Source organism: Chrysemys picta, chromosome 11, assembly GCF_011386835.1.
Source record: "Chrysemys picta bellii isolate R12L10 chromosome 11, ASM1138683v2, whole genome shotgun sequence".
NCBI lineage: Eukaryota > Metazoa > Chordata > Testudines > Emydidae > Chrysemys > Chrysemys picta.
In genome coordinates, this window is record NC_088801.1 from 16,863,597 (window position 1) to 16,887,638 (window position 24,042).

The 24,042-nt window shown below is 44.4% G+C and overlaps 1 protein-coding gene across 2 annotated transcripts in view; it reads left to right on the forward strand.

Moving 5' to 3' along the window:
• Positions 1-1,792: 1,792 nt before the first annotated feature.
• Positions 1,793-24,042, forward strand: part of GPR39 (G protein-coupled receptor 39) — a 118,659-nt gene continuing 96,409 nt past the window's right edge. Inside the window, exons 1-2 of one of the 2 annotated variants that reach the window (XM_065560501.1) lie at positions 2,048-3,191; positions 22,652-24,018. In XM_065560501.1, coding sequence (XP_065416573.1) covers positions 2,324-3,191; positions 22,652-22,704 — 921 coding nt within the window. In that variant the 5' untranslated portion in view covers positions 2,048-2,323 and the 3' untranslated portion in view covers positions 22,705-24,018. Of the gene's footprint in view, positions 3,192-22,651; positions 24,019-24,042 lie in introns of those variants that run through there. The other variant, XM_005286783.4, reaches the window with a different exon arrangement.

Sequence of the window (24,042 nt, forward strand, 5' to 3'; positions counted from 1 at the left end):
CACAAGATATTTGTAAGGCAAAGAGCTTAATAAGATCCCCAAAAGATTAGACATTCATATGAATAATAATAATATCTATTGCTACACTAATTAGGATAAAATATATGAGAGCTATCAACCTTCATACTGCAGTCAACCATTAACTGTCTGTGGTTAGGAAGAATCTTCCCCTATAGATATATTATTGTATAATTATCCATGTTGGGTATTTCAGACCTTCATGAGAGGATCCTGAACTAGATGGACAATTGTTCTGATCTAATATGGCAGTTCCTGTACACCATCTTTTTTATGGTCTCACTTTATGGGCCCTGAAATATTCTCTTTCCACTCCTATTCCCTCTGTGGTACTACAACTCTAATAAAGGGAGTTAATAAACATTGTGTATATTCTAAAGATAATATTGAAAACTGCAAAATTGCATATGCATTTTATAATTGGTGTGGAAAAAGGGGGAGATCTAATCCTATTGGACCCCCCCTCTCTCTTTTTACTCCCTTTGATGGTAAGCAGCAAATTTTAATTAGCTTCATTTCCATGATTCAGTCATGCATATGTAATCTTTGTTCACACTTTTATAAAGTAAAATTAAGTGAAAGAAATTGGGTAATAATAGAAAGCTTGTCTGAGCAGAACAAATTTGAATTATCAAACATAAGGAAAGATGACTGGGGCTACAGGGCTTGAAGTTCTGCAAGATTTGAGGTGGTTTCTCTGAAACAGGACTGCATAAATAATCCATTGAAACAGGTGCTGATTATCCAGTTATTGGCATCCTTTGTTCATTATGTACTTGGGCTGCCTAGGTGTAGAGATAACCACTGAATATGAGGAGGCTGCTTAATAATATTTTTCTAATGCTCCTATTTTATCTTGAGATAAAATGTGATCTGAACTTGACTAGTTAATAAAAATTACTGTTTGAACCCACTTTTCTTGGATTTAGCATTAGAACAGCTCATCATACAGGACCTTACATGATTACAACTGCTAAAGTTATTCTGTAATTTTGGGAAAAAACAACTTGCATTGTACTGTGAAGTTCTCCTAACCCATACAGCCCTCCTAAATCAATGGGTCCAGGGATTACTTCAGGAGCCTTTAGTGTCCTGGTGTGAAACTAAAACTAAAGAGTGTATTAAATTCAGTCCCTCTGGGACGAGGCAGGGAAGAGGGAAATACTGTCTAATCCCTGCCAGTCATGATTATTGGAAGGAATGAGCGTGATTAGGATTGCTATCTGTATTATTTTTATCTAGCAGGGGGAAAAAAATGGCAATGTAAAGAGATACTATTAATCTGTTTATGCCCAGAGTTTGACTTACTTTAAAACTTGTAGAACACCCTTTACATTCTAAATAGGTATTTTCTAAATTCATCAGCTCATCACCAGTAATTTATTTATTTACATTAAGAAAACTATTTGTTTATATAGGGCAAAATATTGGACTGGCTCCTCAGCTAGCATAAATCAAGCCAGCCCCATTGAAGTCAATCAAATTATACCTGAAGCGAGGCTTAGGCCCACTTTATTTTGCTCTGCTGCATCACAACCACCCACAAAGAATGTTTTTATATTCCCTTTAATCAGCACAGAGCAACAAAGGAGGTTAAAATCAGCATAGAGCAAAAGCCTGAATCCTGCTCAGAGGGAAGCTAGTGAATGAATCTGCTCTCTCCAGCGTACACCTCCCACAGCAACCCCACCTTTGTTTGTCTCCTGGCTGGTAGGTTCAGGGTAAAGTCCTCTTACAACAGCAGGTATCGGATTTCAGGAAGTGGAGGCTGCTTGTTTTAAAAGGCTGTCTCTGCCTTAGCCACAGGTTAATGTTAAACGAGAGCAGCCGCACAAACTCTTATGTTATCCCCAAGTTTTCAGTAGTAGAAGCCTGGGTGCAAGGTGTGCTCTGCAAGGCAGCAGATAACAGCAGTGAATGGAAGAGGTACAGCTCTGCAGTTCATTGTCTGGAGTGTTTGAGAAAACAGAACTGATTTCAGCAGAGAAGAGAGAAGGAACAACGAAAAGAAATTTGTTTCATCCATCATAAGAAAAGGGGAATGCATGCTGAGAACTACCCTATCTCCTCCCCACCACGCCTGTGCTGGATTATTGACACAGTCTCTGTAACTAACAAACCAGCTTTGATTCAGGTCAGGTGTGGCTTCTAGAGTCCCTTTCACTGCAGCCTGCTTGTACCAGCTTGTGAATGTGAAGGGAGGAATAGGGATTGATTTACTGCTTTACTTTGAACATTGGAGGGAGTTGGTAAGCAGAGTTCCCCTCCCCCTGCTTTTTTCCCTTGTATTTTCCTGGACTTGGTCATGGCTCAGCAAAGTGGCCAGGCAAATTGCTCTCATGTGATTGATGACAGTCATGTCCCAGAGTTCGAGGTTGCGCTGTGGATCAAGATCACTCTTGCCTTCATCTACATCTTTATCTTTGTCGCGGGGATCCTGGGCAACAGTATCACCATCCAGACCACCAAAGTGCTGCAGAGGAAAGGCTATCTGCTGAAAGAGGTCACTGACCATATGGTGAGCTTGGCCTGTTCCGACTTGCTGGTCATCCTGCTGGGGATGCCTGTGGAGTTCTTCAGTGTTATCTGGAGTCCCTTCTCCACCCCAAATGGCAACGTGGCCTGCAAGCTGTACTGCTTCCTCTTTGAGGCCTGCAGCTATGCCACCATACTGCACGTGGCCACCCTCAGCTTCGAGAGGTACGTTGCCATCTGCCACCCTTTCAAGTTCAAGGCTGCCTCTGGACCCCATAAGGCCAAGATACTCATTGCCTTTGTCTGGGTCATTTCCATCCTGGTGGCCCTGCCCCTTCTCTTTGCAATGGGCACTGAATACCCCCTAGAAGTTGTCCAGGGTCACCGAAGGGTGACTGCCTGTAATACGCCTACCTCCAGACACAACTGGCCTAACCTGATGCGCAATGTCACTATATGTACAAATCTTTCTTCCAAATGGACTGTCTTCCAGTCCAGCATCTTCAGCGCCTTCATTGTGTACATTGTGGTGCTGATATCGGTGGCCTTCATGTGCCGCAGCATGATGAAAACTCTGATGATTCTCAAGAATGGGACTGTGATGGTTCAGGGGGTACAGAGACACCAGGAGCAGTATCTAAGGAAAAATGAAAGCATCGAGGGTAAGAACTCCAGGAAACAGACCATCCTCTTCCTAGGTAAGGGCATGTTTTATTTGTAGGGGTCAGGAAGAAACTTAGAGGTATCTCTCTCACCCTGCCAAGGCCCAAATGTGTATTGAAGTATGGGATGCAGGTCCAAAATGATGGAGGCCCCAGAATTTAAGAAAAGTATTCATACAGCTAAATAAATCATTCTATTTCCTCACTTTTGTGGTTTTTCATTCTTGATGAAAATAACTTTAACAATTAAAGTGATGGGACCCCAACCTGGTATAGAATGTGGGACTGAAAATGAATAGTGTCTCTCAAATGGCACAGCTGAGAGTCATGCCCCGAGGAACAGTTCTCATACCATCTGCAACCCTTGGCTTTCTACACAAAGTCCAAGGCTTGGTGTGTGTGTGTGTGTGTTTTTTTTTTAAGGGACCCTTTACATTTTAAACAATATATTTTAATAAACCTGATTCCCTGGGCTGTGTCTTATTAACATTCTACTACGTTAAAGCAATGGGGAGGGAGGGAGGTCACTAACTAAAATCCAATTTACTTTTTGTTATTTATGTTGCCTGGTTACACTCTGTGTTTCTTTCCCTGTGGACAGATGAAGCTGGCCTCACTGTGGCATGCAGTGTTAGTGTGGTAGGCAGGGCAGAGGGATCATGACTTGGTGTCAAACTGTTCCTGCTGGCATTTTTTTTTCTTAAATCCCTGAATATGTGCTTGTTGCAAAATTTGTTGTCTCACAAGATCTAAATTTCAGCCAATTCTGATGCATGTCCTTCTATTCAGAATGCTACCTAGCAAGTGTCCTGTGCTGAACTTTGTCAATTGTTGCTATATTTAAGTTGAATGTTGATTGATTGAAACTGGGCTGGAGAGTTCATTTGGTCTCACAGGTTGCTGTTGCCCTTGTTTGTTTGCTTTTATTCCTCTGGTCTTATTTGAAGGCCCATAACCTTGGAATTATGTCTGATTCTGATCTCTCTCGCCACATTTGTCAGACTAAAACTAATCAAGTTGTCATTTCACCAACTTGGAATCTTTCCAGGCTGTGATCCATGTAGCCTCCACCTCCAGTTGAGGGTCTTAGAGGTGCTCTTAATCATGTCCTGCTTGAATTACAGCAAATCCTTGTTTTGCTAGCTTGCTTAATACAATAGTGGCTAAGGTAAATGGACAAGCTAGTGGATGAATGCACAGACAAAGCAGGATTTCAGTGCAGCTTTTTGGCACTCTGATATCTCAGGGAGGGGGTTGACGCAAATGGGTTCTTCCACTTAGAAAACCTTGCAGAGATTAACACTGACTGTCCCATATTCTCCTAGCTAGCCATATTCTCGCTATTATCCGCAGCCCACCAAGCCTTTTCTAGAGGTCTATGGAATGCGGGGAAAGAAATGGATAACCAGGAATTCTAGCTATAGTGAAAGGAGACCCGGTCTCTCTCTGGCCCCTTCTGCATTATGTCTGGATCAGAACTGCAGACGCAATTAAAAGATACCATGTAGACAAGATCTATCCTTACTCCTGTAATTACATCTCAGTAACCAGATTAAAAGTATTGGATAACAGATGTGGCCAAATACATGCATGAAGTGTTCTGCAGGAGTCATATGTGAGAAATGAAGCTTCAGGCCACATGCTTTATTTTGTCAAAACACTTGTCTGGTCCTTGTGTCTAAAGTGCATTTTTTGAGAAGAAACACTCTGGTTACTGTGGTTCTCAAATGATACTGCAAACTATTTTGGGATCATTTGGAATGAAAGGCACTGTATAAACATGATAAAGCAACTTACATTTCAGTGGTGCTGTATCTGAACTGCCTTCTGGGATGGAAGGCAATGACTAATGCACATTGCACAGAGCAAGGGAGAGAGAAGGTATTGCTATTTAAAGTCTTTGCTACAGTGGGACCTTTCAGCTATCTGTGGAACTTGCTCCCCTCACAAACGGTCCACATTTACATTTAAGTCCATCTTAAGGCCCCAATCCTGCAATAAGCTCTATGTGGGTGCAGAGGGGAAACTAAATTACTGTGGCTTTTCTTCCCATTTATCCCCTGAGTGTAGGGTTACCATACTTAACAAATAAAAAAAGAGGACCCTCCACGGGGTCCTGGCCCCACCCATTTCCCACCCCCAGCCCTACCCCAACTCCGCCCCTCCCCCTCCCAATCCCTCCCCCTTCCAGCCACGTGGAAAGGGCTGCCCGAGCGCTACCAGCTTCACGGTTTGCCGGGCAGCCCCCAGACCCTGCGCCCCCGGCCGGCGCTTCCCCAGCGCAGCTGGAGCTTGGAAGGGGAAGCGCCCAGCTGGGGGCGCAGGGTCTGGAGGCTGCCCGGCAAACCATGAAGCCGGTAGCGCTTGGGCTTCGGGCAGCCCCTTGCCTCCGGACCCTGCGCCCCCAGCCAGGCACTTCGGCGGCGCAGGGCCCAGAGGCATGGGGGCTGCCTGAAGCCAGTAGCGCTTGGGCAGCCCGGCTCTTAAACAGAGCCGAAGAATCAGGGGAGGAGCAGAGCCGCCGCGGGAGGTGAAGTGCCTGGCCGGCATTTTCCCGGACATGTTCGGCTTTTTGGCAATTCCCTCCAGACGGGGGTTTGAGTGTCGAAAAGCCGGACATGTCCGGGAAAAAACGGACGTATGGTAACCCTACCTGAGTGCCAACCTCAGGGCAGACACCCCAAACAGGTGGTATGTTCTATTATTAGATTTCACCAACTCAGTAACAAGTATGGCGCTTTAGGAGGACACAACAGCTTTACCATGGAGTCACAGACAGTCCCATTGGACACTCCAGTCTATCTTGCCATCCAGGCAAGCTGGATTTAGCAATGGTTGGTTGGTATACACCAAAGATCACACACTATTCAGGTTGCTGCCAGTCCTAAGAGACCAGTCACTCATCCCCATGTCAAATTGTACCTCTGATCTCACACCAAAGACAACACATGTAGCCAATCCTTAATCCTAAGGATTAAGAAAAGAAATGAGAACTTTATTACAGGTTAAAGCAGGCAAACCTATATACACAAATGAGTTAGTCTGTAGTGCCAAAAGATGACAGAGGTGTAGTAATCTATCAGCACTGAATGTCTTTTAGGGCTAACCCAGGTCGACCCTGGGGATCTCTGCTTCTGTTTCGTAGCTCTAGCCCTCTGAGAGTCTCAACAGCAAAAGATGGACAAATTTTCTCGTCAGCTATTTTTATTTCCTTCTTTCAGAATTCAAACTGCTGGGATGAGCTCTTTTGTACGTAGCCTCTTCATGGTTGTGAAGGGGCAATTAACAAAATCTTTGTATTGTAATGTCCCACAATGGCCCATTTAGTTCTGGTAGCCTTGATGAACAGAAGACAATCCCTGCTGACAGGGCTCACGGTTTCATAGCAAACACTTTTTTTTTTTTTTAACAGATATTCTAAGTGAGATTAATGCATGCAGCAATTTACAATTTCATAAAGTCTAAACACTAAACCCATGGTTATAAGTTCAATACCCATCTTAACCATGCTGATACACAGGTGAAACAGACAGTATTCCAGCAATGAATCTGTCAGTGATTGGCCGAGGCCTAAAGCCTTGGTTAGCGCTGGCATGTGGTTTGCCAGCCTCACAGTCCCTACCTCCACTTCTTAATTTTTCCTTTGACTGTCCAGTTGGAAATGGGTCAGGACCAATGCTAAAAGCTAAATGAAGGCAATTGGCTGGTGCTTAATACTAAAGGAATTTGCCACTGATATCTAACATTTTCTGTATGCAACCAGCTTGCTGACGGTGTCGGAAAATGCTTTCATGAATTTCCTCAAACGATTTCTACAATGTATTTCAAATGGCTCTTAAAAATATGAGTCTCACTAATTAACTTGGGTTAGGAAATAAATTAATGAACTGAAGAGGAAAAAATCATGGCCTGGATCCATGAGAATAATACAAGGCAATTTAATATGCGGCTTTCATAAGAATTATGCTTGAAGGCAATTTTAACCAAGAAGAAACAAACATATAAATTGTTTACAAGTTGCTGAATTTAAATATGTTGATTTAGCAGCCCTCTTTGTATTTCATTTAACAGATGGGTCAAATTAAAACAAATATTTGCTCATTTCCAACATATTTCACATTAAATGTGAAATGTAAATGACAGCGTATAGCAAGATGTCTTTGAGCATCTAACAGCAATAAAAACAATCTAGCATTTTCTTCCTCTAGTTGTTAAAAGTGATACTTTCTTCTCATCTTTGGTAGATTTATGAATTTCTGTTTTGTAGAAGTTAAGTAGAAAAACACAGAAGTAGAAACGGATGCTTTTTTTTTTAGTGCCATATTATTGTGCCATGTTTGGGAATAATGAAAACAAATTGGGAATGTTGAGAGTGAGAAAATATTTCCTGTATCACTTCAGAATCTAGTAGATAGTTTGCAGGAAGGAATCAAGATGCAGATGGGAATGGACAGCCATAGCCCTGGCCCCACGCCGCTCCCAGAAATGGCTGGCACCATGTCCCTGCGGCCCCTGGGGGAGGTGGCGGGGGGCAGAGTGCTCCTTGTGCTACCCTGGCCTGCAGGCACTGCCCCCCCCCGCAGCTCCCATTGGCTAGGAATGGAGAACCACGCCCAATGGGAGCATCGGGGGTTGTACCACAGGCGAGGGCAGCACACAGCAGAGCCACCTGCCCCACCCCACCCATAGGAGCCACTGCTGGACTTGCTGGCCGCTTCCAGGAGCGGCACGGGACCAGGAAGGCAGGGAGCCTGCCTTAGCCCCGCTGCATGCCACTGCCACCCCAGAACCACTCGAGGTAAGCAGGGGCTGGAACCTGCACCCCAACCCCCTGCCGTGAGCCCCCAACCCCCTGCCCTGAGCCCCCTCCTGCACACCGCACCTTCCCCATACCCCAACCCCTTGCCCTGAGCCACTTCCTGCACAGTGCACCCCTTCCCGCACCCCTTCCCACACCCCACACTCCCCCCTGCACCCCAACCCCCTACCCCAGTCCTACATTCATGGCCCTGCATACAATATCCCCACCCAGATGTGGCCTTTGGGCCCAAAAGTTTGCCCACCCCTGGTCTATAATATACTCATGTAATGGTTCAGATTCTGGACTGTGACTGAGGAACACTTGATACAGCTCTGGTGGTAGATGGTATAAAGGTGGATTTAAACCACTTTTGCCTTCCCCAGTTCTTGTGGTGCTGGTCTAGTCCCTAGCTGAGTTAGTCTGAACCCCAGGCCTACAGACTGCTTTAATTTACTCCCAAGATCTAAAGGGGCTGCTCAGGCATTTGGAAATTTCTGGGGTGCCAGGATATCTAGCCACACTCCTCTTCCTCCAGACCCAAGAACTAGGCTGGCAGTCTGGAGGGGAGAGGTGTGGGAACCACAACAGCAATGTTGGGCACATAGTCCTGGTGGAATTCATTCATATCTGGGCAAGCTGGATTTACGGTAGCTTTACACCAGTGGAGCTGTGCGAAGTGGCCCCGGTGTGTCGGGGTATTGACTTGAAACTGTTAAGTGGCACAGTGCTGTTCCTTCGGGCCCTGTTCAGATGTCACAGTGGATATAAGCGCTGTAGTACCTCACTGCTTACACAGCTCAAATTAAGTGTCTTGCACTTCAGATAGGCACACTTTAGGTTTTTTTTGCAAGCAGCTTTTCTTGTCCTTGCCTGTCTGTGTGGTAATCACTTGGAAACTAAATCTTCTCTTCTTAGTCATATGAGAAACTCCATTTCCTCCAATGAGACTACTTGTGTGAGTAAAGCAAGAAGAATTTGATTTGATATTGTGTGGGCTTTGCTTAAATGACTCATAATTGACCGTGCTTCCTTGTTCATTGCAAACATCTAGGGTTACCATATTTCAACAATCAAAAAAGAGGACGGGAGGAGCCCCGCCCTAGCCCCGCCCCTGCCCTGCCCTAGCCCCGCCCCTGCCCCTTCCACTCCCTCCCACTTCCTGCCCCCTCAGAACCCCCGACCCTCCCCCCCCCACGCCTTGTCCCCTGACTGCCTCCTCCTGGGACCCCTGCCCCTAACTGCCCCCCAGGACTCCACCCCCTACCTAAGCCTCCCTGCTCCTTGTCCCCTGACTGCCCCCTCCTGAGACCTTCCCCACATCCTAACTGGCCCCCTAGGACTCTACCCCCTACCTGTCCCCTGACTGCCCAAACCCTTATCCACACCCCCACCCCCAGACAGACCCCTGGAACTCCCATGCCCCATCCAACCACTCCCCAACCCCTGACAGCCCCCCCCAAAACTCCCGACCCATCTAAACCCCTCTGCTCCCTGTCCCCTGACTGCCCCCTCCTGGGACCCCTGCTCCTAACTGCCCTCCAGAACCCCACCCCCCTACCTAAGCCTCCCTGTGCCTCGTCCCCTAACTGCCCCCTCCTGAGACCCCCCCACCTGTACTCTGACTGCCCAAAACCTTACACCCCCAACCCCCAGACAGCCCCCCCCGAACTCCTGACCCATCCAACCCTGCTCCCTGTCTCTTGACTACCCCCCGTCCCCCCAGAACCTCCCTGACGCTTCTCTGACCCCCTGGCCCCCTTACTGTGTTGCAGAGCGGCGCGCTCGACAGCGGGGGAGGGGAGCAGGGTCGGAGCTCCAGACTGCCGGAGGCCGAGGCGAACGGCCGGCCGGCGATCTGCGAATGCAGGGGGGAGGGGGAGGGAGGGAGAGAGAGGAGGGGAGTGGTGTCAAGTTGCAGGGGAGAGGAGGGGGAAGTGGAGGAAGGGCTCAGGCTGCCGGAGCCCCGTGTGAGTGGCACGATCCGGCCGGCTGCCCTGTAAGCCCCGCACACTCTGCATGGGGGGGAAGTCCGGACATTGACAAATTCCCCCCGGACGCTATTTTTAACTGAAAAAAGCCAGACATGTCCAGGGGAATCCGGACGAATGGTAACCCTACAAACATCACTATAAAGTGTATCTCTATTGGACGGTTATCTTGGTCCTGGTGTTATGAGCAGTGAGGAAATCTATCTATTGCCTGTCAATGTCATTTTGTATGATTCATGCTTGTGCAGTATTTTATGTTTAAACTTGCTTCATCTATAGCAGCAGAAGTTAGTTAGTTAGTTACCTTTTCAGACCTGTGCCCAGGAAAAGTGCTGGACTGGTAGAACTTGTGTCAAGGCTGGATCCCCACTTTGAACTTTAGGGTACAAATGTAGGGGCCTGCATGAAAACTTCTAAGCTTAACTACCAGCTTAGCTCTGGTTCCGCTGCCACCATCAATTTTCCCTCCCTGGGAAGCCTTGAAAAACCTTCACCAATTCCCTGGTGAATACAGATCCAAAGCCCTTGGATCTTAAAACAAGGAGAAATTAACCATTCCCCTCCTTCCTCCCACCAACTCCTGATGAATACAGATCCAACCCCCTTGGATCTAAAACAAGGAGAAATTAACCATTCCCCTCCTTCCTCCCACCAACTCCTGGTGAATCAAGATCCAAACCCCTTGGATCTTAAAACAAGGAGAAATTAACCATTCCCCTCCTTCCTCCCACCAACTCCTGGTGAATCAAGATCCAAACCCCTTGGATCTTAAAACAAGGAAAAATCAATCAGGTTCTAAAAAGAAAGCTTTTAATTAAAGAAAAAGGTAAAAATCATCTCTGTAAAATCAGTATGGAAATTAACCTTACAGGGTAATCAAACTTAAAGAGCTCAGAGGACTCCCCTCTAGTCTCAGGTTCAAAGTACAGCAAACAAAGATAAACACTCTAGTAAAAGGTACATTTACAAGTTGAGAAAACAAAGGAAAACTAACACGCCTTGCCTGGCTATTTACTTACAAGTTTGAAATAGGAGAGACTTGTTTAGAAAGATGTGGAGAACCTGGATTGATGTCTGGTCCCTCTCAGTCCCGAGAACGAACACACTCCCAAACAAAGAACACAAACAAAACCTTCCCCCCCCCCCCAAGATTTGAAAGTATCTTGTCCCCTTATTGGTCCTTTAGGTCAGATGCCAGCCAGGTTACCTGAGCTTCTTAACCCTTTACAGGGAAAAGGATTTTGGAGTCTCTGGCCAGGAGGGATTTTATAGTACTGTACACAGGACAGCTGTTACCCTTCCCTTTATAGTTATGACAACTTGAATAAATGGAGGATAAGCCTAGGCAACAGCAGTGCAAGCTTCCCCACAACACTCAGTCCATCTGTGATCAGGTGGGATTGACCCTAAAGGTGGGGATGTAGCTTGTTCAGCTCCTGGCCTTTCTGCCAAAAGCTAAAATGACGATCAAAGACCCAGCTAGATGCCAAGGGTGGTTTTGCACTGCGTGGACTTGTCTGGGCATTTATTGTACACTTGTCAGTATAGACTCTATCTTTCTCGGTCCTGAAAATGTTGAGATCTGTGGTCATCATAAGCTCTTTTCTGCTGTGGAAAGGAGTATCAAAGTGATGGGCCAGCTGATGGGAAATCTGTATCCCCTGCTTGAAGCATGAAGCAGCTATGCAGCTTTTCGGGGTATGTCTATACGGCAGTTAGCTGGCATGGGCCAGCAGCAGGTGTCTGACTCAGGCAGGCCGGGCTCGGGCTAAGGGGCTGTTTAATTGCAGTGTAGATATTCAGGCTCCACCTGGAACCTGAGCTCTAGGATCCTATGAGGTAAGAGGGTCACAGAGCCCTGACTTCAGCCCACACCTGGACGTTTCATTTACACTGCATTTAAACAGCCCTGCAGACTGAACCCCCGTGAGCCCAAGTCAGCTGGCATAGTTGAGCAGCAGGTGTATAATTGCAGTGTGGACATACAACTGGGAGCAGCAGCTACTGAGGGTTTGGCTGGAGTAGGGGCTGCAGCTCGCGCTCTCTCTCTCTTCGCCCCTCCCCCACCCCCCGACTGGAAAAGGATCTGTGCAAACACAGATCTACTGACCCTGACCCTTTCCCAACCCAACAGAGCCAGTTCTGCTGTACGCACAGGATACAGGGCCCCTGGCATGCCAACAGCTCAGCCGTCTCCCTGCTACTGCAGAAGAACCATAGTGTCAAATATCCCCCGGGGTCTTTAACAAGCAGGAATAGGACCTTTTCATACAAGCTTTGTGCAGCTTCTTCATTAGAAGCTGTTACACTTGGGTGGTGTTTTTAGGGTTAATTTGGCATAGTGCTGACGTTAAGTGCATTAGACAAATGTGGAGAGATCTCTCCACCAAGGAGTTTACAATGTACCAGATTTAGTGTTCCGCCAAAAGATAGGGTTCATTTTGATCTTATTTGTATTCCAGTAGCACTGAGATTGTGCAATATACTGCATAGGACATGACAATCTCTTCCCCAAAGAGCTTACAGTCCATATACACCAGACAGGGAAAGGGGTGGGAGAAGAAACAGGCACTGAGAGCTGAGGCAACTTACCAAACGTCACCCAAATCAGTGGCAGAGCCAGGAATTAATTGAACACAAGTCTCCTGACTGTCACACCAGTGTCCTATCCACTGGAAAACACTGCCTCTTTGATACCTATTGTGTCACCACTTAGCATTGACTTTTACAATAGGTGCCTAACCCCACTGTGCTATTTAGAATGATCACAAAACAGACTGCTGCCCACGTTCACTACTCATTAGCTTGGCAGTGGTTAATCTTTTAAATCTACACAATGCCAGTTTTAAATGAACAGGCATGCGATCTGACCCAAACAGTCACTTAAGGCTAAATATAACTAGAGTGACCAATGCTAGCACTTTTCTTTAAATCAGAAATTTAAAAAAAAAAGTCCCAGAAAATTGAAGAAGGGCACCTGATCCCACCCCGCCCCCATTATGAACAATCTAGTGCTGGCAGATTAATGTGTAGCTCAAAATAAAGATATTGTGTATAGAAATAGCCTTTCAAAAGATCACCAAGGAAATATATTTTGTAAGGCACTTGGCAAATGGATTTTCAGGAGAACAGATTACTTCAAGTACTCTGCTAAAAATATGTGGTTGTCATCTAGAGATGACTCAGGTGCTGCAAAACTTGACAATGGTAGGACTCCTGTTACAGGAAAATTAGACATTTCCTCATAGGCTGGAAATTGTCTGTCTGCTTCTTTTCCTTACAGAAAAAGGTACAGCTTGGAGACTGAACAAAAATTGAAAGAACAACTTGGTTGATTAGTTTCCAGACTATAACTCCACCCCATGTACTTAAATCCAGTTCCACTGACTCCCTTTGGTACATTTCTTTAATCATTCCACTCAAGTTCCCCATAGACTTTATTGGACATGTGCCTGAAGATGCATATGTTGTAGGCTGGTTATTATTTTCATCTGTGCATGTTATACAGTTTCCCTTAACCATATATTTCCTGATGGGGACGCCTTTGGAGAGGGACTCTGTTACACAAGTCAATAAACTATATGTATCAATATCACCTGGTGCTTAGATATTGTCAGATCTCATAAATTTAGCAGGGGCAGTTGGATTAGTGTTTGGCTGGAGAATTTAAGGGAACACCTGGATAATCCAGGAAGTTGTGCTGGTGGCATCCACTCGGAGTCAGTATTGAGTCAATGCCCCAGCGTTGTATTGGTGCTGTCTTTTGAATAAGACATAAAAACAAAGGTCTTGCCTGCTTGTTGTCCCTAAAAATGCCTTCATTCATTCCACAAGAATAGGGGGTGTTAACCCTGGTGTCTTGCCCAAATCTGGGTAATTGCTTTCTGATTATTGAAAACTCCCCCATGTGTTCAGATGGAAACAGTTCCTTTACTTCTGTCCCAAATGGTTCCGTAGCACTGCCGTGTTCTGTCACACAGATATTGGATTTCACCCCAGAGGTAGCTGCATTTCATTGGAGGATGATCGACTCCTACTAAACAGTTCCTGAGGGACACTGTGGTCATTTTAGGTGAAAGTCTTTAGATAAAATATTAAAGGAACCATCAATCACCCTCCACTGAAATACAGTTACCTCTGGGTTGGAACATGTCATCCATTCTGTATCATCAGAGCTCCACATTAATGATGGGAAGTGATTTAACATCTCCAAACAAAACTACCGCATGAACTCTACATTCTATCCAGCAAGTTTCCCAGGGTTGAATTTGGGTTTGGAGGGCAGGGGGGAGAATCAGGGTTAACGTATTCACACTGCTGCTAAATATACTGACCTAGGTATGTTTACTGGCCATGAGTGATCAAAGCCTATTTTAAAAAACAAAAACAAAAAAACATCATCAACAAAAAACAAAAGAGCATTTCCGGCAGCGCAGTGCTGGGCACAGCACTAGCCAAAAGGGACGATTACACCTTTTTATATGAACCTCCTTTCATCATGGTTCTAGATGTAATAATTTTATTGCACAAACCTTAACAAATAGGGATTTAATAATATAATGTTTAGGAGAGAAAAAGGTAGATCTGTGGTAATAACACACAAATGGGAACAAACTTTGGAATCTTAACCATACGTTGGGGAAAATATAGTCACCCACAGCAACACACTGAATACCTCTTACTGTTGGTCAGGACCCCAAATGGGTCGCAAGTTCATTTTTAATGGGGTCGCCAGGGCCGGCGTTAGACTTGCTGGGGCAAGGGTTCCAGAGCCTTCCCAAAAGGGTGGGGGGGAGGGAGAGGGGGGCTGGGGACCCCTACCCCTCTGAGGTCCTGTCCCAAACCAAGCCAGAGCGGGGTCTGGATCCCACCCCCCCACCTCCTGGGGTGGGGTGGGGTGAGATCACCCCTCTGCTCCTGTTCCCGCCTCCCGGACTCCCTGCCCAGGGCAGATGGAGGGTCCTTGGCTCCCCACAGCTGCCTGCTTGGCTCTTATCATAGCTGGGCTGTGGCTGTGAGGGCCCTCCCCTTCCCCCACCCTGTGAGGCAGGGGGAGGAAGGGGCCGGGATTCCAGGAGCCGGGTTGGGGACAGAGCCACGTGGGCAGCTGTGGGGAGCTGGTGTAGAGTCATGGACCCTTGAACTCTACCTGCCCTGGGCCAGGTGAGGATATGGGCCGGGCACTGCTCTCTGCCCCCCACACCGCAGGCAGGTGAAGGGTCTGTGCGGCTTCCCGGCCAGGCTCCAGGCTGGCCTGGATGGGGCTTTGGGAGGGGGTCCGCCAGGGGTCTGCCTTGGCAAAAAGTGGACAGGCCAGTCCCGTCCACTTTCAAAAAGTGGGAGGACCATGGCCTGAAGCCTGAGCCCCACGATGAGGGGCTGAAGCCGAAGCCCGAGGGCTTCGTCCCCACGGGGCTCGGGCTTGGGCTTTCTGTCCTGGGCCCCAGCGAGTCTAATGCCGGCCTTGCCAAAGCCTGAGCCCCGCCATGCAGGGCTGAAGCCCAAGCTCAAGCAATTTAGCTTCATGGGGCCCCCTGTGGTGTGAGATTATGCAGTAATTTTTGTTGTCAGAAGGGGGTTGCAGTGCAATGATGAGAACCACTATGACAATTTTCAGTTGGAGATTAGAGTGGGGAGGGCAACGGAAAGATCTGTGCAGAAAATGCCTCTTAAAAGTCTAGAAAAGGGAGAATAACGTGTCCTAGGACCGCACCAGAAGGGAATTTTATTCGCAACATGGAGCTAAACAGATGTGCCTGGGAGATAATTGTTGGGATGTTCAGAAATGTATCTTGTCTGAGATGTCTCAGTGTTCATGTGGCAACCTGTAAACTGTTTCATGCTACACAGCTTGGTTTTGGGGTATATTTAATTTTTCATTACTCAAAATATATATATTATAAATTAATCTTTCCTTTTATAACTAACAAGTGCACATTTTGTGTGGGAGAAAGAATACTGTTTTTCTTTAGCTTGTGTGTGTGAGCCCAAATAAGTACTGCATAATATAAAAAAAAAAAAAATTAAAACTCGCCTCCTTTAAAAATTCATATGGACAACATGAAGAGAATGGTTATAATAATAAAAAAGGGGCGAGGGAAGAGTGTCAAACATGGGGCCAGAGAGATCATTCTAAAATCCAACTTTGGGGGGAGCGAAAAAGTTGGCCCATAGATTTCATGTTCAGAAATAATGCTAAACCTATTATTTTTCTCAGTTCCTCCTTCCCTTGTAAATGGTTATTCATACAAGTAAGAGATTATCAGCAGGCAGGTCTAGTCTAATAGTCAGTTGATCTTGATGATATGTTACTCTTGCATCTGATTTGAAAGATTCTCTCTTTCCCTCTTGGTAACCATACAGATAAAGTCTACCAGTGTAAATTACTTGGGTTACCCTGGAGGAAAGTCTGAAGGGACATGTTAGAACTGTTTTTGCCTAGAAGGACATAGCTGTGGCACAGTTACAAATTGAAATCTTAACTGGTGATCTGCAGTAGAGAATATTGTTTTGAAATTTCTCCTGACTAGTTCTGCAATTGTATTAGCTACCCAGTAAAACTGCAAGTCTAGGAATCCACTTGTCATAATGGAAGAAGAAGAAAATAATAAGCTTTAGCCTGCTGGTTGTTGCTGTGCAGTTAGTGCTGAGATTCTAATAGCTGCCTTTAGGAAGTCAAGGAGTTATGTACGATCAAATTGAAAGCTCCAAATGACTAATAGCTTCTCCGATATTAAAGCTCTTTCATTAAAATTCACAGACTAGCAATTATTGTTTAAAGATAATGGTCTTAACATCAGCTAGAAAACAAAAGATTTAATTTTGTGAAATGTGGTATAATCGGAATTCAAAACAATAGAAGAATAGATAATGCATTTAATTTTCACAGGTGAAGACTTTAATAAATCATCTGTGAACTTGCCACAAATGAGTCTTATCTATTAAAATTGGGAGAGGTGTGTGAGCAGTCTATGCATGACGTGGTGCCTGGCTCAGAGGGTGACAGTGAGAAAACATTGCCAGAAGGGAATACTAATGCCTGGGATCATGGTATATTGTCCAGAGGAAGAAAATGGTATTCCAAAATTGTTGTCTTATTTAACCTGAGTGCGCCAGGTTATTACTGTCTCTATTTTATTACTAACCCTCCTCAGCTCCACACACACACTCATATTGTCCCTAGGTTTCCAGCTTGTTGGAAGAAGTCCTTGAGACCTTTCTTTCCTGCTCTCAGGAGCTATCGAGAGAGAGAGAGAGAGAGAGAGAGAGAGAGAAAAAGAAAAATCTTCCTACCTTGTCTGTCTACTCACAACACTCTAGCAGGGGTAAGCTTCAGAGAAGGATGTTGGGTGGGCTCTTTCTCTGCTCCTCTGTTAAAGAACATTCTGAGGGAAAAGTTCTGCGTACCAGCAGGCGCACTGATCTCTCAGATAAAGGGAGATTGAGAGGAGGGTAATGGGACAGTCTTGTTGCTATTTTTTTCTCCCATGTAAGAGTGGGGAATAAGAGGTTAAGGTTTTAAGGTCAGTGCTAACAGTATACAAATCAGATCTTACCCACAAATCACGCTGTTGCCAATCCTTTAGAATCTAAAATCTAAAGGTTTATTCATAAAAGGAAAAAGATAGAGATGAGAGTTAGGATTGGTTAAATGGAATCAATTACATACAGTAATGGCAAAGTTCTTGGTTCAGGCTTGCAGCAGCGATGGAATAAACTGCAGGTTCAAATCAAGTCTCTGGAATACATCCCCCGCTGGGATGGGTCCTCAGTCCTTTGTTCAAAGCTTCAGCTTGTAGCAAAGTTCCTCCAGAGGTATGAAGCAGGATTGAAGGCCTTATGCTCTAATAAATTTGTTAGTCTCTAAGGTGCCACAAGTACTCCTGTTCTTCTTTTTTGCGGATACAGACTAACACGGCTGCTACTCTGAAACCTGTCAGTATTCTTAATGCTGCTGGCACTCTGAGGAGCTTTGGATGGGGAGAGGGCCAGAGTACTAAAGAAATCTCTCTAATCCAACTGAGGGCTTCTTCGTGATGTTAGTGCTAGAGCATGGAGGGGAAGAGGTGGGCATATGCTAGAGCGGTTTGTCTGGGTGGGAGAAAGGGTCAGGCTGATACAGGTGTCCTCAACATGTACTCTTTCATCTGATGTAACTGCTGTTTCCTTTTGTGTATCAGTTGGAGGGCAATTGGGTCTGGATTTTCGCTAAACAGAGGACAGGAGAAATGAATGGAGGATAAACAGTTCTTTAGATATTCATAGATTCCAAGGCCAGAAGGGACCATTGTGATTATCTAGTCTGACCTCCTGTGTAACGCAGGTCAGAGAATTGCCCCCCCAAATAATTTCTAGATCATACTGTTTTAGAACAACATCCAAATTCTTATGAGCCCTAAAAAGACAAAAATAGCTTCACAATCATCACATTTTGAGCTGATGCCACTTCATTGGTATGGCAGAGGATGTAAATTAGTGATGAATCTAGTTTTCTGACTAAATATTTTTGGGGTTACATTACTTTTAATCTGAACTTTTCACTTGAAACAATTTTAAGCACTCTATTGCAGTGTAATTACATTTTGCATGTTTTAATGAAAAAATAATAACCCCTTTAACACTTCAGTGACCTTTGGCTTCCTTTAGACTCTAATCTAACCTTCTTGTTTTCTGGGCACCACTTTGCCATCCCCAATGTAGGAAAAGCAGTCTAATTATGCTAAAAGTAAAACCTTCCATCACTTGAGAGGCCAATTAAAAGTGACAGTATCTGCAACAGTTGGTAAACTGCTTGCTGTACAACAGGGAACAAATTACACGGGATTCTGCTTATTTCAGCTTTAAATTATAGTGTGGAAAGCCTAAACAATGCCACAAAAATGTAAACCATCTAATCTCAAGCAAGTACTCTGTGTGCGTGTGCGTGTGTGTGTGTGTGTAAATTGTAAATGCAACAAGAGTCCAACTAACTTTTTCTGAGGGTTTTAAATTATCATCCACAAAAGGTAAATACTTGTATCCTATTTTCAATCCTCAATACACAGCCTTTCCACTCACCTATATTAGATGGTGGATATAATTCCTATGTTATTAGCATTGTGGTGTTGGTGAAATTCTAAACCGTAGTACAGCCAAAGACATTGGATGGTGTAGAAACACAGGTCAACATTTTCAGAAGTGAAAAGCTGATTGGCACTTTTCAATTATTATTTATTTGTAATTTGAAATAGTATTTTTTAAAAGGCATGTTTTTTGTCACAATTTAATTTTTCATGGGAAATGTGTTTTTTCTCAATTAATTCTAGAGTTTTCTCCCCCTAACTCCTCCCACCAAAACCAGAAAAATTTGGGCCAACATCCAAAAAAATTCTGTTTCTGTTTTCAACATAAAACCATAAACTTTTTGAAGAAAAAGTTAGAGAAAACAAAATTCACTTTCATCAAATATTTTTGCAGGACCAAAACAACATTTTTCCACCCAGATACCATTATGATGAGTATGATATGAAAACTTAGAAGCCTTCTCTAGGAAGGATTGGAGTTTATTGCTCTTTGATTATGGGATTTAGTGAGTTCTTTATGGCTGACCCAGCAATGAGGTTGTTTCCTCTGACTGGGGAGGGCGTGTGCAATGTGCGTGTTTTTTATACTAGCAGAAGCAGTTGACTATTAAGGTGAACTGGCTTGTATAAGTCATTTGATGAGCACTATTTGACTACATGAACCCCTGTGGCAGGAGAGTGCTGGAGCCAGTGAAAGTGCAGCAGACTCTCTCAAGTGACACTTCCTGGCTGGCAAATAGCTCAAGTTTTCAGAAGTCGGAATAGGAAACCCATGAGATCTATTTCCACCTGAAATACACAAACAAATGGTTCCCTGCCTATGAGCCGCTTCCCATACGAGTAGCTTTGTGTCCTGAGAAGAGTAGGAAACAGCCACCAAAAGACCAAGGGTACACCCAGGTTGATGCGCTGCAATCCCTGTTTGCCCTTGGATGTGCACGCTACTCAGTTTGTCTGCATCCCTGATCCAAGACCCACCTTAAAGCATTCATTTATTTTCTGCTTCCCTAGTGTCCCAGCCCGATCTATGCCTTGGATGTACTAATCCACAACCTATTCAGTTGTGAGTCTCCTTGTGCCCAATGTCTGATACTTAAAAGCCTGTGTTGTGAATTCTTTCTTCCAAGAGAGAATTGGTTTAACCTTATCAGACTGAAGTGAAGTTTTAAAATGACTGGATGTTTGTTTGCTGACAGGCAGATGATGTCCTCTAGACTGTCACAGTGTGAACAAAGTGCTGTAAAACCAAATCATAATCCTTTGTTAGGCTTCAGTCAAACCACATTAAGCTTTGGCAGTAAGGTAGTGCTTGGGCCGCGTTGGCCTTATGCAGAGCATTCTCATTTTGAAATTTTATACAATGAAGAGATTTTGATATTTGCATAATTCAAACATGAAATCCTCTAACAACCACAGAAGACTTGATTTAATTAACTCAGGGCACTGCCATTCCCAGTCTCAGGCAGATGGCAAATACCTTTACTGTAAGTATACTTAAAGATTCACTTCTTTCTTTAATCAAGCAACAAAATCTTACCCAAGGGAACCTGAAATTGACTTATCTTTTCCTCAGACTGAATAGTACAGACACCTTTTGGGTTACATGTAAGGGCAACCCTTCTTTGTGTTACAAATTAGCTGGAGGAGGGTGGCAGGGGGGAAGTTAATGCATTCTGCTACAACCCTTTGAAAACCTGTGCAATGTGTATGGTTTGCAAACAGGAGACGCTAGATCCTCAGTTGCTCTGCCTAGTTATACACTGAATTCATTGGAGCTATGCTCACTGACATCCACTGATGATTTGGCCCTAAATTTTTTTTTTAAATCTCCCTTTAGTAGAGCACTGTAACTTGTGACACACAGATTTTCTACTGAAGAGTATCTCCAAAGTAAGCAATTATAATTTCCCCTAGCTGTTTTCTCAATGTTGCATCCCTGGGGGCGGGGAAGGGAGCTACTGGGCCAGATTCTCAAGCCTGGCTACATCCTCTCTGTACAACACAAGTAGCGTAAAGGGGCAATATTCCACCCTCAACTCTCTAGCACAAAAATTCCACAGAGTAGGGGTCCTCCCTGTTTGTGCATCCATGCCGCTGCCCTTCTAGGGTAGGGATGTGTCGGGGCATGGCAGAGCTCCACCATGCCAGTCCTCCACCGGCATAAGGTCCATTGAGGTTCCTGTGTCAGAGAGGCAAGTTAGAGGTATCTGGTGGCAGCTCTAAGTGGCAGTGTGGCTGGACTTCAGAATCAGGGAACCACGGCCAGGTGCCTGGTCTTGTCCTCATTCCCTGCACTGAGCAGAGCTCTGGTGCTGGGGTGAATCCTCCCTGCTTTCTCCCTATTGTCAGACAAATCCTCATGTGTGCGTGCGAATGTGTGGTAGTGTTTTTTTGTTTTATTCCCAAACGTGCTGTCTCTGTATCAGAGCTTTGGATTTCATTCTCTCCCCTTCAAATATCAGTTTTCATTTCCATTTTCTTATATCAGGATAACCTGACCTCTTACCCATTCCTGCTTCTCAGAAACATTCCCCTGAGCTTTATCAAAACCAGAGCACTCTGCTACATTCTAATGGAGAGCTGATCCTCTCTTTTTTTTAATATCTATATTTTTCTAGAGTTGAGTCGAAACATTTATTTCACTTTTCTGCCTCCCTTTTAGAACACAAAGCATTCATGGTGAGGGTTTCTTTCTTCGGGTCACTAATGAATTTAAGAAGTGCTCTCTGCCTCTATTTCCTGCCAGCTTCCCCTCAAAAAGAAAGTCACAACTTTGTCTGAAGTATAAACTGAAGAGAACTCTCAAGGGTACCCAGAATGTTGGAGTCTGACCTCTGGAAATGAAGGTGTCTCTGTTATTGATTGCATATATTTAAGTGACTTTAAAAAAAAAAAGCATACATTTCTTGGCATTTGTCCTGCAAGACATTACACTTGCCTTTCTGTCCCCAGTTCAATATCCGCTACCTCTTACTTACCTGCTCAAAGAAGGCTGCTAGTTCAGCAATATGGCTCTCAATTGCTGTCAATGAAGCAGTTCTAAGAAACAACTTACTCACTTAAGGTTAAATCCTGTACTTCCCCATCTCACTCTTGAGTCATCTACTCCCTGTAGATATGGAAGTATCTACATTCAGTAGGTAAGTCTCAGACCAGGCTCTGAAGGCACTATACAGGAAGATTTTGGAGGTGGTTGTGAGTGTGGGAAACATTGTTCACAGAGGCAGACATGCTGATACTAATGCCCATTTATGGACAGGAGATCAAACAGCAGCTGCTTGGTACCTTGTCCCTTGATGCAGGATTCTATCTCCTTGCAGAGATCATCTGACTAGGGATGTAGAATTTGACCTGTAGATATAAATAAGCTACATCATAGACATATTTGAATTAATTATGATACTCTTTGCTACCTTGAAAAATTGGTGTAGTCAACTTAGACTTACAATAAATGTCTGTTAAGATGCTTTGGGATGAGGAGGAGATGTGTGTGTAAAGATTAATCTAGAGGCAAGGGGCAAGTCTTCTATCATTCTAACTTCTGTCCTGAGCATTGTTCCAATGCTGAAATTCAGAAAAGCATGTAAAGTGACACTTTCCTGAATTGGGGCCATTTTTCCTCATTCTTCTTCTTTCTCTTCTTAGGTATCAACTCCATCATCCTTGAATCAAAAGAGGAAGAGATGAAATTTCCTTAATTGTAGTGGCTAGTTAGCAGTAACAGCTTTGCTGATTAATGTAACCACTCCTAACCCACCCGTGGGAGGGTGAGCGCTTTATGCTGCACTCCAATTCCTATTGCTTTAGGAACTGAGAGTCAGGTGGCAGCACAGAACCCTACAAGAAGGCAACATGTTGCATTTTGCCTCATGAATACCAGTTCATTTATCCAAAAATGTCTCAGTTAAGGACAACTGCACCTGAATTTCCCCCTCTATGGTCCAGCAAGGGTACCTGCTTTAGATTTCTGGCTCCCCAGCCATCACTCCTCTTGGGTGGAGACACATGTGTCTCCCTCCTGACTGGGTGTTTACAGGCTGCCCAGCTCCCTGCCTGAACTCTGAAGTCTCCAGCAAAATCAGAGTGCCTAAATGGTCCTGCTCTGCCTTTCAACTTAAAGGCTATAAATAGCGTAACTGCCTATGGTTATAAAGAGCTGTGTGGTAATTTTTATAAGCAAGCACAATTAATTTTAAGGGCAAAGCACTACAGAGAAAATGAATTTTGAACAATGAAAGAATGAATGCCTACTAATAAGCTTATCAGAGATCAACCCTTCCACCTATTCTGTAAAGCCTCTGGTTGGTGTCAGTCCTTCTAACTCTTCCCTAAGTATTGGGCCTCTCCCTTTGGAATAATGTCCTGGCTCTCGTTGGATCAGAACAAAGACCCCGAGTCAGTTTTAGTTCAAGCTATTTAACAAAAAGTCTGTTTGGTGGTGGTAGAGAATCCAGCTTGAATCAATATGTGCAAGTCTCTCTCCAGATGGTGGTACTCTCCAGAGGTGTTACAGCCAGAGTGAATTAGCCTAAATACCCGCTGTCCCTCCCATGCACTGTTGTTTAGGTCCAGGAAGGCTGTTGTCCCCCTTCTCCCACAGAATTGCATAAACTTAATTCAATAAAGTTTGTCCAGGATATTGTAGGAAATTGCCCTATCTGTTACAAGGAGACCACCACGTCTTCATGTTCCTAAAAACACTGGTCTACAATTTTTGAGAAGTCGTCTTCTTCAGAGATAAAATGTGCTATTTATTATGTATTTGGATGTGCTGAATTCAAATAAGTCAATTAAAACAACTGATTGGCTATTGTTTCTAAGATATTTAAATTTTTACATTTTATGTCTATATATATTGTGTAGATAGTAGCGTTTTAATCATAAATTATAAACCTAGGTCTTTTCATGTGTTTATGGTTGCTTTACATGATAATATTTCACCTGTCCTGTTTATGTAACACTTTAAAAATCAGCAAAAGGGTTATATAAATAAAATTTATTATGAAACAAAAGGCAAAAATCTATTATGTACATAG